The sequence below is a fragment of the Otolemur garnettii genome, unplaced genomic scaffold, assembly GCF_000181295.1.
Source record: "Otolemur garnettii isolate 467f Iridium unplaced genomic scaffold, OtoGar3 scaffold00005, whole genome shotgun sequence".
Taxonomy (NCBI): Eukaryota; Metazoa; Chordata; class Mammalia; order Primates; family Galagidae; genus Otolemur; species Otolemur garnettii.
Genome location: NW_003852400.1, coordinates 5,626,313 through 5,641,697, shown reverse-complemented (window position 1 = coordinate 5,641,697; position 15,385 = coordinate 5,626,313). Strand labels below are relative to the sequence as shown.

At 37.9% G+C, this 15,385-nt stretch overlaps 1 protein-coding gene across 1 annotated transcript in view; it reads right to left on the bottom strand.

Moving 5' to 3' along the window:
• FBXL13 (F-box and leucine rich repeat protein 13) overlaps positions 1 to 15,385 on the bottom strand; it is a 191,956-nt gene that overhangs the window by 56,329 nt on the left and 120,242 nt on the right. The window contains exons 10-14 of the mRNA XM_023507424.1: positions 13,555 to 13,653; positions 12,877 to 12,994; positions 12,610 to 12,772; positions 8,213 to 8,332; positions 7,387 to 7,513 (exon numbers count right to left, since the gene is read on the bottom strand). Of these exons, the coding sequence (XP_023363192.1) occupies positions 7,387 to 7,513; positions 8,213 to 8,332; positions 12,610 to 12,772; positions 12,877 to 12,994; positions 13,555 to 13,653 (627 nt within the window). The remainder of the gene's footprint in view (positions 1 to 7,386; positions 7,514 to 8,212; positions 8,333 to 12,609; positions 12,773 to 12,876; positions 12,995 to 13,554; positions 13,654 to 15,385) is intronic.

Sequence of the window (15,385 nt, the reverse complement as noted above, 5' to 3'; positions counted from 1 at the left end):
GAAGAAGAAGAAGAAGAAGAAGAACTGAAGGAGGAATAATCCCAGGCAGGAGCTAAACATATGCAAAGGTCCTGAAGTAGGAAAGGATACAGCTTGTTTGAGGAGCTAAAACAAGTTAGGGGGACTGGAGGAAAGGGAATGACTAGAGACAGGGTATGAGATGATACTGGAGAAATAGACAGGGTCTGTTCAATTAATGGTAAATGTTCTTTCAAATTTTGGTCTTTCTCTGATTCAGAGACACCACTGGTTATTCCTAATACATTCCACACTTGACTACACTCACCTGGTTCTTTTACAACCTTTTAAACCTTCTTTCTTTAGTTTACTCCATGGGTTCACCTCCTTCTTCCCAGTCTTTAGATACTGATGTTGTGCTGTGTTCTTTCTGGGAGCATTTCCCTCATCCCTCTCCACCTGTCACTAAGGATGTTGGCCACATTCATACCTCCATGCCAGTGACTACCCCACCTACAGCCCCAGTCACCATCTCTCTCTCTCTCAATCATGTGGCCTGAATATCCCACAGATTGTAACTCAGTCCAAACCCCTTTCCCTTGAAACCTGTTATTTTTCTCACATTACCGATCTTTTTTGAGGTAGGACCTCCATCCACCCAAACCATATTTTTTGGAATTATTCTTATCCTCTCACCCCATTCTCAGGTCCTTATTTTCTACAACTAATCAATTGCCAAATTCTTTCAGTTTTACCTACTCAATATTCTTAAACACGTCCTTTTCTCACTAATTCTAGACCCTGATCAAGTTTGAGAACTCTTCATCTCTTCCTTTAATTGCTAAAATACCTCCTACTTTTCTCCTGCTGCTATCCTTTTCCCTTATAATCTATCATCAGAGAACAACCCACATAATCCAAAATTAGAGGCTGACTATGACTATGACTCCCTTGGTAGGCACTGTTTCATTGTCCACTGGCTCAAGTCCAATCTGCTTGGCATAGCATAAATTTCCATCAGCGACATCTCTTTTTTATAGTATATTCAGCAAAGCTAAGCTACATAGAATTTCTTGAATAAGCATATATTTGCACGTTTCTGTGCTAGGCAGGCTGTATTAAGAATCTTTCCTCTGCTTACTTCCGTCACTACACCCCATATTTAAATGCCACATCATATTTAAATTACCCGCATTGGCTCTTACAAACTGGGCTGCAAAAAATAGGTCTTATTAGCAGTCCCAGAGCCCAGACTTGTTCCTTTCATTCATTGAGTATCATGTGTGTACTATTTCCCAGGGTTCTGGGAAAATAGCAGTGAACAAACCAAAGTCTCAGTCTTTTTGGATCTCACATTCTGGTGCAGGTACTCCAGGAGATTGCCCACATAAACAGGCACTCAAGATCTAGTACTCATAATGAAAGATTTTGAAAATCTGTCAAATGAAAGAGTCTTCTTAAACCACTGTCTACGTACATCGTCTGGAACATTGCTCTGACTCATTTTTCCTTTAAATAACAAATATGGCAATAACTAAGGCAGCTTAAGCAACAGACTGAACTACCCCCACAGTAGATCTTGTGGTCTTCAGTAAATGATAATGCCATTACATAGCAGAAATCCTTTTCCCATATACCTGGAGATATAACCTCATATTCAAATTATTCTCTGGGGTAAGAAGGAAATGAATGACGTCTCATTTAGTTAGACATCTAACATCTAATTTAACATCTAAATTTAGTTAAACATCTCATTTAGTTAGTTTTTAAAAAAAAATTGTAGAAGATTTCTAAAGATACCTTAAATCGCTGGGCACTGTGGCTCACACTTGTAATCCTACCACTCTGGGAGGCTGAAATAGATAGATTACTTGAGTTCAGGAGTTTGAGATCAGCCTGAGCAAGAGCAAGACTCTGTCTCTACTAAAAATAGAAAAACTAGCTAGGTGTTGTGGCAGGCACTTGTAGTCCCAAGTTACTCAGTAGGCTGAAGCAAGAGGATCTCCTGAGCCTAAGAGTTTGAGATTGCTGGGAGCCATGACACCATGGCACTCTACCCAGGGTGACACAGTGAGACTCTGGTCTCACAAAAAAAGATACCTTAAGTCATCACATGAGTAAGCTCCTTCCCTCACTTACAAACTCTATTCTCTTTATGTTAAAAGAGGCAGATCTACTTGTATTTCCTCTTTCTCTAATTATATACTTAGTAGATAACCTCCTAAACAACTTTTATCCATGGATAATATAAAAATTATTCACTATTTTGCACAAAAAGAATGACTAAGGACAATAAAATTATAAGAAATATAAATTTTGGCCAGGCACAGTGGGTCATGCCTGCAATCTCAGCACTCTGAGGCCAAGGTAGGACTGCTTGAGCTCAGGAGTTTGAGACCAGCTTGAGCAAGAGCAAGATCCTGTCTTGACTGAAAATAGAAAAATTATCTAGTCATGGTGGTACACACCTGTTGTCCCAGCTACTTGGGAGGCTGAGGCAGGAGGATTGCTTAAGCCCAGGAGCTGGAGGTTGCAGTGAGCTACGATGACACTACTGTACTCTACTCAGGGTGACAGAGCAAGACTTTGTCTCAAATATATATATATATATTTTTTAAATAACCATGTTTTTCTTTTTTTCTTCCCCCATTTAAGTTATCTCTATCAATTAAATATGTTTCTTGATTTCTAAATGTCCAGATTTTTGCATATGCTGATTAACTCCTTCATGAGCTTTCATGATTTTCAGAATGCAACATGCCTTCACCCTCTGAAGCCCTAAAGGGGTCTTCTATCTCTGTGAAGTAAATTTCAATTATTTTTGTGCTTATTTGCTGAGCTTGTCTACATCTATATAAAGTTATCCTGCAGTGACTCAAGCTAAACGTGCCCATTTTCCCAGCCTGCAACTGATGTGCTTCCCAACTATATAAGGGACACACAGCTCAGAAATGGGTACTACCCTTTATCATGATGCTCAGGCCCTCAATCTGGTGTCTTCCTTGATTCTCTCTCTCTCTTCCTTACCCCCACACTCAGTTTATCTCCTGTTGATTCTTTGTCCTCAGTGTCTCTCAAATATGCTGACTTTGCCTGGTGCCCACTGCCATCTCCCTGGCTCTAGCTCTAATACAGACTGTCATAACTTTTCACCTGAATGACTGCTTTATAATTAGTCCCTATACATCTATTATTCCCATGTGTGTAGAGCAGATAGGATGATCTTGTTGGACTGTAAATTCTACCATGTTAATGTTCCAAGTGACAATACTGAATGTCCTTCCATGCCAAAAGTGCAGAGACCAGATTCCTTAACATGGCTTCTGGGCCCCCAATGACCTGGCCCTCCTCAAACATCTCTTGCCACTCTCTTCACCATTAAGCTATACCCAAATTGTGGATTTCTTGATGTCACCAAACTTTTAAACCTCTCAGCCCTTCTGTAGCTGTTTCTTTGGCTCACAGAATACCAATTCTCCTTCTCTGGGAAAAGGAAGTCTTCCTTAACTCTCTGAGTCAGGTTAGATTTTCCTTCTCTTGTCTCCCACACTCATCATACTTTGTAACCCCCTGCCCTATGCCTGTCTTCCCACTAAAATGTAAGTTCCAGGAGGAGGGGCCATGTCTGTTTTGTTCATTCTGGCATTCCTAGCACTAAACACAAGGTAGTAACATAAATACTTGTTACCTAAGTGAATTATGTGACTCTAGCAGAAAACTTAGCATAGAGAAGAATTGAGAATGAATATGATTATTAGAAACACAAGAAAAATGTTCCCCTAAAAGGCACAACTGATCACATTTAATCATTGGTAAAATATCTGTAGCATTCCAAAGTGTAAAACCCAAATATTAAGTCTGCAGTCAACTTTGCACTTCATCAGACCTACAATCCAGGCTGCTGTTTAGCTACCCAAGCTGATATCCCGGGCTGACTCATCTTAGTTTGACTGTCTGAGGTTAGCTTCCACAGCTGTGGTAGCATTGACACTGCCAATCATTTGCATTTTTGACAGAGTTTAAATGGAGGAAGAAATCAACAACTTTCAGAAGACTTATTTTTCAATCATCTGGCATTATTCTCCATAGATGCCCATTTACAATTCTCTCAAATTACATATATTCTTCAGAAGAAAATAAAAACAGAGAATGGAACTTGAGGCTATATTCCTAAGTTTTTAACTTGTCCTTGGTACATAAATCTAAATAATACATGGTCTTTGAAAGTAAAATCTAAATTTTCCCCCAGTGCTAAACTCAAAGTTAGAGCAGTTAGCCTTCACTCCAGGCACTTCAGGCTTGTGCTAAGTGCTGTGGTAGAATTGTATTTATGTATGTATGATGTGTTTCATAATATACTATGACCTTCTACTTATTGTCACTCTAGGATTCTTCAGACAACAGCTGGTCATTTTACTCATACCACTGTCTGGGAAACAGTGTTACAAAGAACACAGGAGAAAAAAATCCTGAGCCTTTAAAAGCTCAAAAGCTTCAAAAGCCCAAGCCCTAAAAGACTTGGGGCATAATATTTTCAAAAACCACGTAATCATGGCAGTGCTCATAGCTTAGTGGGTAGGATGTTGGCCACATACACCGAGGCTGGCAGGTTCGAACCCAGCCCAGGGCTGCTAAAACAACAATGACTACAACAAAAAAAATAGCCAGGCCTTGTGGTGGGTGCCTGTAGTCCCAGCTACTTGGGAGACTGAGGTAAGAGATTCTCTTAACCTCAAGCGTTTGAGGTTGCTGTGAGCTATGATGCCATAGCACTCTATCCTGGGTGACAGCTTGAGACTCTGTCTCAAAAGCAAACAAACAAACAACAACAACAACAACAAAAAGACAAAGCCATATAATCAGCTGGAATGTTTTTTCTACCCTCAGATTAGATTTTTTAAAAAAAATCTTTGCCAATAGAAAGATAGAGGAATGCATATGAGGAAAGAGGAGAGGAGAAAGGGTGAAAGATGACAGGGAAGAAGATAGGAAAGGAAGACTGAAGAAAGCAGAGGAGAAAGAGGAGGGGAGGGAGAGCCCAAAGGAAGCAAAAGGGTGAGATTCCAAGGATTTCCCCACATAGGTGTCTGTTACAGACCTTCCCAGGGTCAATCCAGATGGGGAGAGTCAGTACCTCTGTATAGGTTTGGGGATCTAAGAGTAACCAGGCACCCATTCTATCTTTCCCTGGTAGGATTGAATAAAAGCAACAAGACATCAGAGTTTTCCTATCACTGGGTCAGTTAAGATCCATTGAGCAAGACAGAAACAAATGTGAGTATTTGAATCTCAGGATATTTAATTTTAGCAGGGAATAAGCTACCTAGGTGGTAGAGAAACTGACAAAATCTAGAAATTAGCAGCAGTAGGAAGCCACTACTAGCCCTATGCTGGAAGGACTGTGGGAAGAAATAGTATTATTGAAGCCCAGGGGCCATGGTTACCCAAGAAACCAGGGACCACAGCAGTCCTGTTTAGAGGGAGCAGAAGGAAAGGGAGTTGAAATGATGCAAAGAAAGGTAAAGGAAAATGCTGGCTTCTCCCTTCTACTGACACTTTAATCACTCACAAATGCCTCAAAAGTACCAAACCAAACTTGGAATCTAGCTGACTCAGGTTAGCCACTCTAGCGGAGCAAGGGGAGAGTAAGGCATGGTTTTGTGGGCAAATATATTCATGTCTGTAGGGGCTGCCTCAGACTATGGACTTAAGATAACTTCACAGGATTGCTATGCCCTACCATGCCCAAAGGCAGATATGACAAGGGAGCCTGAAGATGTGAAAGGAAGGAAGACATATCAGGGATCAACCTGGACGGAAAAATAAGACCAATGGACCCTCACAAATCTCACTGAATTACAGCTTGGACAGAAAATGACAGTGAGAAGACAGTCACTGACCCGGCCAAAATGAGTTGATTATGCGTATTTACTTGCCACTCGACTCTCACATCACACTTGGATGACATGGGAAGGAGGAGGTGATAATCTAGCAGAAGAGGCTGAATCCAAAATGATTCATAGAAAATAATACAGAAAGAAAAGTGGATCAAGGAACAGATACAACCCTTCATGTAAAAGAGCCCACTGAATGTTGGGAAGGAATGGACACATAACACAGATGTCTTTAATGTAATGAGAAACCGAAAAATAGCTTATGATAAAGGAGGCACTGGGGCTGGAGAAGGCTCTCACAGACAGATGATATTTGAACAGGGATTTAGTAAGCAGATGGGGAAAGGATCTCTGTTGTCTTTCTATCTCCCTCCCCATGCACTGATTAACTATAACCCATTAAAGTCTTTCAGAAACATGGCTGATCTCTTGGGGTCTATCCCACTTTTAATTAATAAATGGGGCAGCCTCAGAGTGGTAAGATAAGCATGGTGAGTAGCATCATCAGCTGGGGGAGAACGAGTTCCTTAAAATGTGTTCTTTTGTAAATTTGATGGGCCATTCTTAGATTTTAGTCTTGAACCAAAGACTTAGAGCTCAATGCACTCCGTACTCTTAAAGAATGTGAAATTCACAAGAAAAATATAGTTAAGCCACTTAAAACACGTTATTTCTGCACTGACCAAACTTCCAAAATGAAACAAATTTTAGATTATCATGAAATACTATAATTTATCAGGATTTTCCTCAAAATACTGTGGGGCTTTTTGTTGTTGTTTTGAGGGAGGGTCTCACTCCATTACCTGACCTAGAGTGAAGTGACATCTTCATAGAGTCCTGTAACCTCCAACTCCTGGGCTCAGGCCTCCTGCCTCAGCATTCCAAGTAGCTGGGAATACTATGCCACCATGCCCAGCTAACTTTTCCACCTTTTGTAAAAGTGGGGTGTCACTCTTGCTCAGCTTGGTCTCCAACTCTTGGCCTCAAGCAATCCTCCTTCTTCAGCCTCCCCAAGTGCTAGATTACAGGTATGGGACACCTCACCTGGCCTATGTTTTGTGATTTTTTAAGCAAAGAAAAAAGACTAATGGCTTATAAATAAACTTACTTATCACTATTCTAGAAATAATATCCTAAACTTACCTTCTTTTATCATCTAATTATGAAAGTTGTAAAACTAATTGTTGTTCTTTCCATTGTTTACAAAATAAAAAATGAGGGTGGTGCCTGTGGCTCAGTGAGTAGGGTGCTGGCCCCATATACTGCGGATGGTGGGTTCAAACTATCTCCAGCCAAACTGCGACAAAAAAATAGCTGGGTGTTGTGGTGGGTGCCTGTAGTCCCAGCTACTCGGGAAGCTGAGACAAGAGAATTGCCTAAGCCCAAGAGCTGGAGGTTGCTGTGAGCTATGATGCCACCATACTCTACTGAGGGTGACAAAGTAAGACTCTGTCTCTAAAAAAAAAAAAAAAGGAAAATGACTATATTACAAAAAGTAATAAAAGTCATTGAACTGTTTGGAATATTTTTTTACCTCATCAGAAATCTTTGTTCCAGAGAGATCTACCGATACCAAGGATAAGATATTTACAATATACTCAAGTCCTCCGTCAGTCAAATGTTCACAATTTCGTAAACTCAAGTAGTTTAAATTATAGCAGCTGAAATAAAATAGCATGAATTAATTTTAGCTTTCAATCACATTGTCAGTTTAGTTTCAACTATCTTTGGAAAATAAATGGCATTGAACAAAGGAAAGCCTAAAAGTGGAAAATAATTTGGCATTACAAAGTTGAGTGAAATGGAAATAGATTATTATACACATATAAAACTTTCTCTTGGTGATTTAGTTTTATATTGTCATTTCAAGTAAGAAAAAAAAACATATCATATGCATATAAAAACTATCACAATAAAATGACCACTAAAGTGTAAGTTAAGTTCCTCACTTATCCCTTACAAATTTGCTAAACAAATTACGCAAGACCTCTGACAAAAGGGGACTCATGAATAAATTAACCAGCCAGAAAACCTCTTGGGAAATACTGGAGTAAGGGTTTGCATGAAGATAACATGAAAAGTTACAGATAAGTCACTCATGTGTAGACATTCATTACTTCATGCATGACTCCACCTCTAACTTTCTCTTGGGTGAAATTAATAAGAAACATCTTAGGTATAATCAAAAGATCAGTTCAATCTATACTTTGATGTCTTTTATTTGTTTTCACTGGATATGGGACCAGCTGAACATCTCCAGTGTTCTCCAAATGTCTTAAAGTCTTTGCTTTTAGGTCTATCTCTCATTTCTATTATCAAATATACAGTTACTAATGATGATGTAAAATATTTTATCATACCGATCTGATAGTTTCATAGCAGAGAAATCAGTCAGTTGCACACAGTTACTTAAATTTAGTTCTCTTATACTTATGCTTGCAGGACCATCAAGAAAGTGCTTTATTCCTATATCACCAATTCTGTAGGAAAGAGTGAAAAAAGCTTCACATGTGATTTTATATATGAATATACAGACTAATATTAAATTAATAGTCACTATACCCAATATATTTCCAAAATATCAAGGTAATATATATACTGGTATTTTGTCAACATTTTAAAACAAAATTTGATCATGTAGCCTTTAATGTAATGAATGAAAGCAATGGAAGAAGTATCAATAAAAATATTTCTGTCCAATATTTCATTTAATTAGGTGGCATACTTTTTAATAAGACAGATAACTCTTAAGATCTCTTTCTCTTTGGTAAAAATGTGATCAAGTTAAGCAGTATCTGACACCATCTCCTGTGTAAGAAAAAGAACTGAATAGTCCCATGTTTAAGACTGAAAGAGGATCTGTACCTTTCACCAGAAAATTAACTTGTGATGGATAAAAGAATTAAACCTAAGGCAGGAAATGATAAGAATTCTAGAAGAAAATGTCGGAGAAATTGTTATAGATACTGGCCTATGCAAAGAATTCATGAAGAAGACCCCAAAAGCAATTTCCACTACAACAAAAATAAGCAAATAGGACCTAATCAAATTAAAAAGCTTCTGCACAGCCAAGAACACAATCAAAAAAGCAAATAGAAACCTCACAGATAGAATGAGAAAATATTCACATGTTATACATCTGATAAAGGTGTATAATCAGAATCTATGAAGAACTCAAGCAAATCAGCAAGAAACAACCAAACAACCACATTAAAAAGTGGACGAAAGACATGATCAGAAACTTTTTAAATGAATATATACTAATGGCCAACAAACTCAAGAAAAAATGTTCAATGCCTCTAATCATTAGAAAATGCAAATCAAAACTACAATGAGATATCACCTAACTCCAATGAGAATGGCTCATATTAAAAAGTCTCCAAACAAGGGATACTGGTATGAATGCAGATAGAAAGGAATTCTATAGACTATTGCTGGGTCTGAAAACTTCTGCAACCTCTATAGAACACTGTATGGAGATACCTCAAAGAACTTAAAGTAGACCTATCATTTGACCCAGCAATCCCACTGCTGGGTATATACCCAAGGGGAAAAAGGTCACTTTATAAAAAGGACACCTGCACTTGACTGTTCATAGCAGCAAAATTCACAATAACAAAGAAGTATAAACAACCCAGGTGCCCACCAATACCTGAGTAGATTAATAAAATGTGGCACATGCATACTGTGGAGTATTATTCAGCCATAAAAAGGTGATCTAGTATCTTTTTGGACAATGTGGAGGGAACTGGAAACCATTCTTCTAAGTGAAACATCACAAGTACTCATGTACTCAATTCCAAATTGGAACTAATCAATCAATGTAAGTGCTCATATGGAAATAAACCTCAATGAAAATCAAGGTGGAGGAGGGGGGCATGGGGGTGGGTAAATTCCCACATACTGGGTACAGTGCACACTATCTGGGTGAAGGGCACACTTACATGTATAAATTTAATTCAATCTGTACAAAAACGAAGTATGTAAGCCAAACATCCATATTCTCTGACATTCTGGGAGGAAAAACAGAAATAAAAAGACCAAACTTAGGAGAGGAAGAACCATGACTAGAATCAAACCACTAGAGGAATGGTGAAGATTACAGTAAATATAAGGTCAACTTAGCTGAACTGGAATCCCAAAAAAGAGAATTTACAGCTCCTTTCTTTCCTTTTGAATCAGAAAATACCCGATGGTGGAAGACTCTAACCTCAGCCTTTCAGATTATCTTTCCTAATTAGAAAGACCTTCTATGTGTCAGTGCCATACCCCTACCGTCTAGCAGGCCCATCGGTTTTTCTGTCTTCCATTGGAATCTTTATTTCTAATTCCATTGAAATTAGTTCCACCATTTCCTTCTAAAAGAGCATTTTAGGGAACAAAGCAGGATAAGAGATCGTATCAATGCAATCTAACAGGCAGTTTTCACACATGACAACCTGACAGATGCGTGCATAGATGGAGAAATATTGGAAGAAGTACATGCTAACTGCTGACATCTTCTATACCCTCCATTTGTTCATATCTGCAATGAAGTGAATAGTAAAGGCAAAAAGTGAAATTCTGTTTCAGCTGAAAAGGACATAGTAAGTGGATGCCTGTCGTGCCCATCACCCCACCTTTTACCTGTCATGTGAGAGGGTGACTGTGCCAGTACCCATGAAAGCAGTTAAGAACCCATGGGTAGCATGAGTCCTAGGGAGGAGGGGAGTCCAAACACAACCAATCGACTTGTCTCTTGCCAAATACCATGTCTGGAGTATGTACTGAGACATTTTCACTAACAAGAAAATAAAATACAGCATGGGATTTATTAAGACTGAGTAAGCACACCACTGGAAATGATTTTAAAAAGAAAAAAGAAAAATATTAGGACATTTTGAACAGAGTGAAGGAGAAGTAGGAATTATTGAAAGACCCAGCTAAAATAAAAATAAAGAGAATCTAAGACATATTCTGAGATGAAAAGTGGGCATCTGATATAAGAACAGATGGCAAAGAAAATAAAATGCCAATGATAAAAAATAAAATAATAAATAAAGTTTCAATGAAGAATTTTAACTAGTTTAAGACATCAAAACCAAAAATTGACCTTTTAGAACATTAGAAAGTAGAGGACATACTTGAAAAGTTTCCTGTGAATGCTGAAGATAAGGGTAAACAATTTAAAAGAAATGAAATAGAAAATAGAGAATTTAGATTCAACCTTTAAATAAAGAAGATTCTTGGGAAAAGTTAAGAACAAATAAAGGCAAATTAATAATTACAGATACATAAAAACTTTTCAAATTATAAAGCAGACATATAGACACAAACACATACACACACCTTAGAATTTCACCTTTTGCCTTTACTGTTCATTTCCTCGCAAATGTAAACAAACAGAGGGTATAAAAGATGTCAGCAGACAGCATGTATGTTGTGTGTATGTGTCTCTCTGTTATTTAGCACTATGTCACAAATTGACCCAGATTTTATGGTTTAAATGGCAAACATGTATTACCTCCCAATTTCTAGATCTCAGGGATTTAGAAATGGTCCAGGGTAGTTCTAGCTCGGGGTTTCTTGTGAACTTGCAATCAAGATGCAACCTGGGGCTTCAGTCATCTGAAGGCTTGATGGAGCCAAAAGGTCTGCCACCAATCTTACTTACATGGCTGTGAGCATGAGGCCTTAATTCTTTGTTGGCTGTTGTCTGCAGGACTCAATTTCTTAATTCAGATTTTTCCCATTTTGATCCTTATGCCTGCCCTGATCCTTGCTGACCAAAAATTCCCCTCCCTGCCCCCCGTTTAATAACAGGGCACACAGGTTAAGATTCTGTGTTGCTTCATTTACTACTCTCACTTGTCTTGTGTCTCCCCAAATGTCAGCTACCTTAACTGTAGATCAAGCACTATTTTGTTATCATCTGGCCCTATAAGATTATAAGAAATCTACACAGGTATGAGGCTGAGATATCCATTGGGGGAAAGTTTTCAGCAGGAATTTGATCTTTGGCATCCTGAAAATACCAGGATAGTAGCCCAGCTAAAGAAAGGGTTTCAGGGTGGCACCTGTGGCTCAGTGAGTAGGGTACTGGCCCCATATACTGAGGGTGGTGGGTTCGAACTCGGCCCCGGCCAAACTGCAACAAAAAAATAGCCAGGCGCTATAGCGGGCACCTATAGTCCCAGCTACTCGGGAGGCTGAGGCAAGAAGATCGCCTAAGCCCAAGAGCTGAAGGTTGCTGTGAGCTATGACACCACAGCACCCTATCAAGGGCGACAAAGTGAGACTCTGTCTCTAAAAAAAAAAAAGAAAGAGTTTCAATAAGAATTCACCATTGTCCACCATTGTCTTTTGGTTATAAAACCTAAGAAGAGAAATGTAACCAGTTCCCAAAAGGACAACCTTCAGTAAGACTGGTTCTTCATAAGCAAGTCAGAAAGAATCCATATGGGAAAAGATCCTGTTAACTGAACCAGCTGTGCAAACCTCTCTAGGAGAGATAGCCTGTAAGTGTTCCTGTGAATTCACTTAATCTTCCCTGGGTCTGTGATGTCCCATATCCTGAACATTCCTTGGCAATTTCCATGACCCTCATATGATCAGTCTGGGTTGGATAGCCCTCCTTGTTACCACAGAATTCTGAACTTACCATTACATTAAGACCTGGACTCCTGACTTTTGTGCTTACCAGGAGCTCCTTGAGAAGAGGGTGGGGCACATGCAATATAATCAATGTTTCTTGCACATATGACTGAATGACTATTACCTCATACAATTGGCCAAATTCAACACAGTCAGTCTCCTCAAATGAGACAGTGGCTTGAGGCTACTATCTGTTATTCCTTTACAGTCTGCCATGTAGATATGACTGATATTTGGATAATTCTTATCCATTAATTTGAAGCATGTATCAGTAATCCTTTTATTCCCTGTTTTAAATAAAACAGAAGACAAGACAAATGTTGTACATATAATGCCACAAGAATAAAAGTAAAAAATAATGCCGAACCACATCATTTTAAATATCACAGACCTTCAAACCGTATCTTTCTGAGGCTGCAAATAGAAAGAGCTTTGAAAGTACTGTCGGAGATGTGTGGTGCACCAATGAAAATCACTGACGTAATACGAAGGCACTTTTCAACTAAAGCCTTTAGAAGAAAAAAAAAACATGATTAAATTGTCCACACTGAATAGAGCAGGCTTGGCAAGGTAACGAGGCTATTTTTTCTCTCAGTATTTCCAGAAACTGACACATTAACTACTAAATTTTCTTATTTTCAAAGAAAATGGAATTTTTTTCATATATTTTACACTTATATTTAAGTAATGTGGAACAATGAGAATTAAATCATGTAATAAGAGTATGGGAAAAGATGAGAACATGTACTACTAAAAAAAAGTAACTATATTTGGCAGCTTGACACAAAGAACCAGACTTTCATTTTGTGCTTAGGCTATAGTATCACAGAACAACAACAACAAAAATACTAACTGTGAAACGAGGCATCTTAGGGTATTTAAGATTCCAGATGTTTCTTGAGGTGCATGTGTGTGTGTGTGTGTGTACATGCAAATTTTTTAATGGTTTTCTTACTATTAAAAAATAGTTAAAAGGAAAAATTCATTCATACTTTCCAATAACTCAAGCCATTAGAATATGTGTCTATCTAATGGGATTGAAAAGAAAATGCACATTTCAGCTACCTACTTTTACACAGTTGTCTGTCAGAGTTGGCATATCATTGATGGTCAGATGCATAATTCCAGAGCAGCTGCTTGCAATGTTCTTAAAGCCTTGCACTGAAATCTGAATAGTACAAAGGAGGTGAAAGAATGCATCAGCATGTTAGCTAACAAAACCCCAAGGTAGTAATAACTAAAGGTATGCTATAATTTTGTTACTATGTTTTAAAATTAACCCCAAATTACAGCAGACACAAGAAGGAAAGAAAGAATCTAGTCTTTAATTTAATTTTCTATTCTTATTTTTATTTATTTTTTTGAAAAGGGATCTCACTCTTGCTTAGGCTAGTCTCGAACTTGTGAGCTCAAGCAATCCACTCACCTTGGCCTCCCAGAGTGCTAGGATTACAGGCGTGAGCACTTAGCCCTATTTAATTTTTATTAAGATGAAATTCATATGATAAAAAATTAACCACTTAAACCAGGTACGGTGGCACATATCTGTCATCACAGCTATTCAGGAGGCTAAGGCGGAAGGATCTCTTGAGCCAAGACATTTGAGGCCAGCCTGAACAACATAGTGAGACCTCGTCTCTTAAAAATTAAAAAAAGAAAAAAAAACTAGCCACTGAAATAAGTCCCTTAACCATTTATAATGTTGTGCAACTACCACCTGTATCTAGTTCCAAAACATTTTCATCACCCCAAAAAGAAAACTTGTACCCATTAAGCAGTTGCTCTCAATATTCCCCTCCTCCCAGGCCCTGGTATCACTAATCTGTGTTCTTTATGGATTTGCCTATTCTGAGTATTTCATATAAATGGAATTAATACAATACATAGTATTTTGAACCAGATTTCTTTCACACAGTGTAATGTTTCTGAGGCTCCTCCACCTCAGAAACATTATCCTATTATCCTATTCAACGGACAGACCACATTTTGTTTATCCATTAATTTGTTGATGAATATTTGGATTGCTTCCATCTCTTGGATATTTTGAATAATGCTGCTGTGAACATCCATATATCTATTTGTTTGAATATTGGTTTTCAATTCTTTGGAGTATACTCCTAGGAGTAGAACTTCTAGGTCATATAGTTCATGTATTAATACTTCTATGCTTTTAAAGGAACCACCAAAATGTTTTCAACAGTGGCTGCAACATACCAGTAATAGATGAGTTCCAATTTCTCCACATCTTTGCCAATACTTATTTTCCATTAAAAAAAATTTTCCTAGTAGGCTTGAAGTGGTAAAAAATTTTCCTAGTAAGCTTGAAGCAAATCATTGTGGTTTTGATTTGCTTCTCCTGAAGGACTAATGATATGAGCATCTTTTCATGTACTCAGTAGCCATCTGTGTATCTCAATTTTTTAATAGAGTTGTCTTTTTGTTGTTGATTTGTAAGAATTCTTTACATATTCTGGATACTAGGCACTTTTTAGATGTATGATTCGGAATTATTGTCTTCCATTCTACAGGTTGTCTTCTCATTTTTAAAATAATGTCCTTTGATGCTTAAGAGATTTTAATTTTGATGAAGCTCAATTTATTTATTTTGTTGTGTTACTCATTCTTTTGGTGTCAATCTAAGAACACATTGCCAAATCCAAGGACATGATGACTTGCTTTAAATGTTTTCTTCAAAAGAACTTTACCATGTTAGCTCTTACATTTAGGTTATTAGTCTATTTTTGAATTAATTTTTGCATGTGGTGTGGGGTAAGAGTCTAACTTCACTTTTTTTACATGTGCATATTTGGTTGCCCCAGCACCAATTGTTGAAAAAGTATTATTTTCCTCATTGAACAGTGTTGGTACCCTTGTCAAAAATCAATTTGCCATAAATGCAT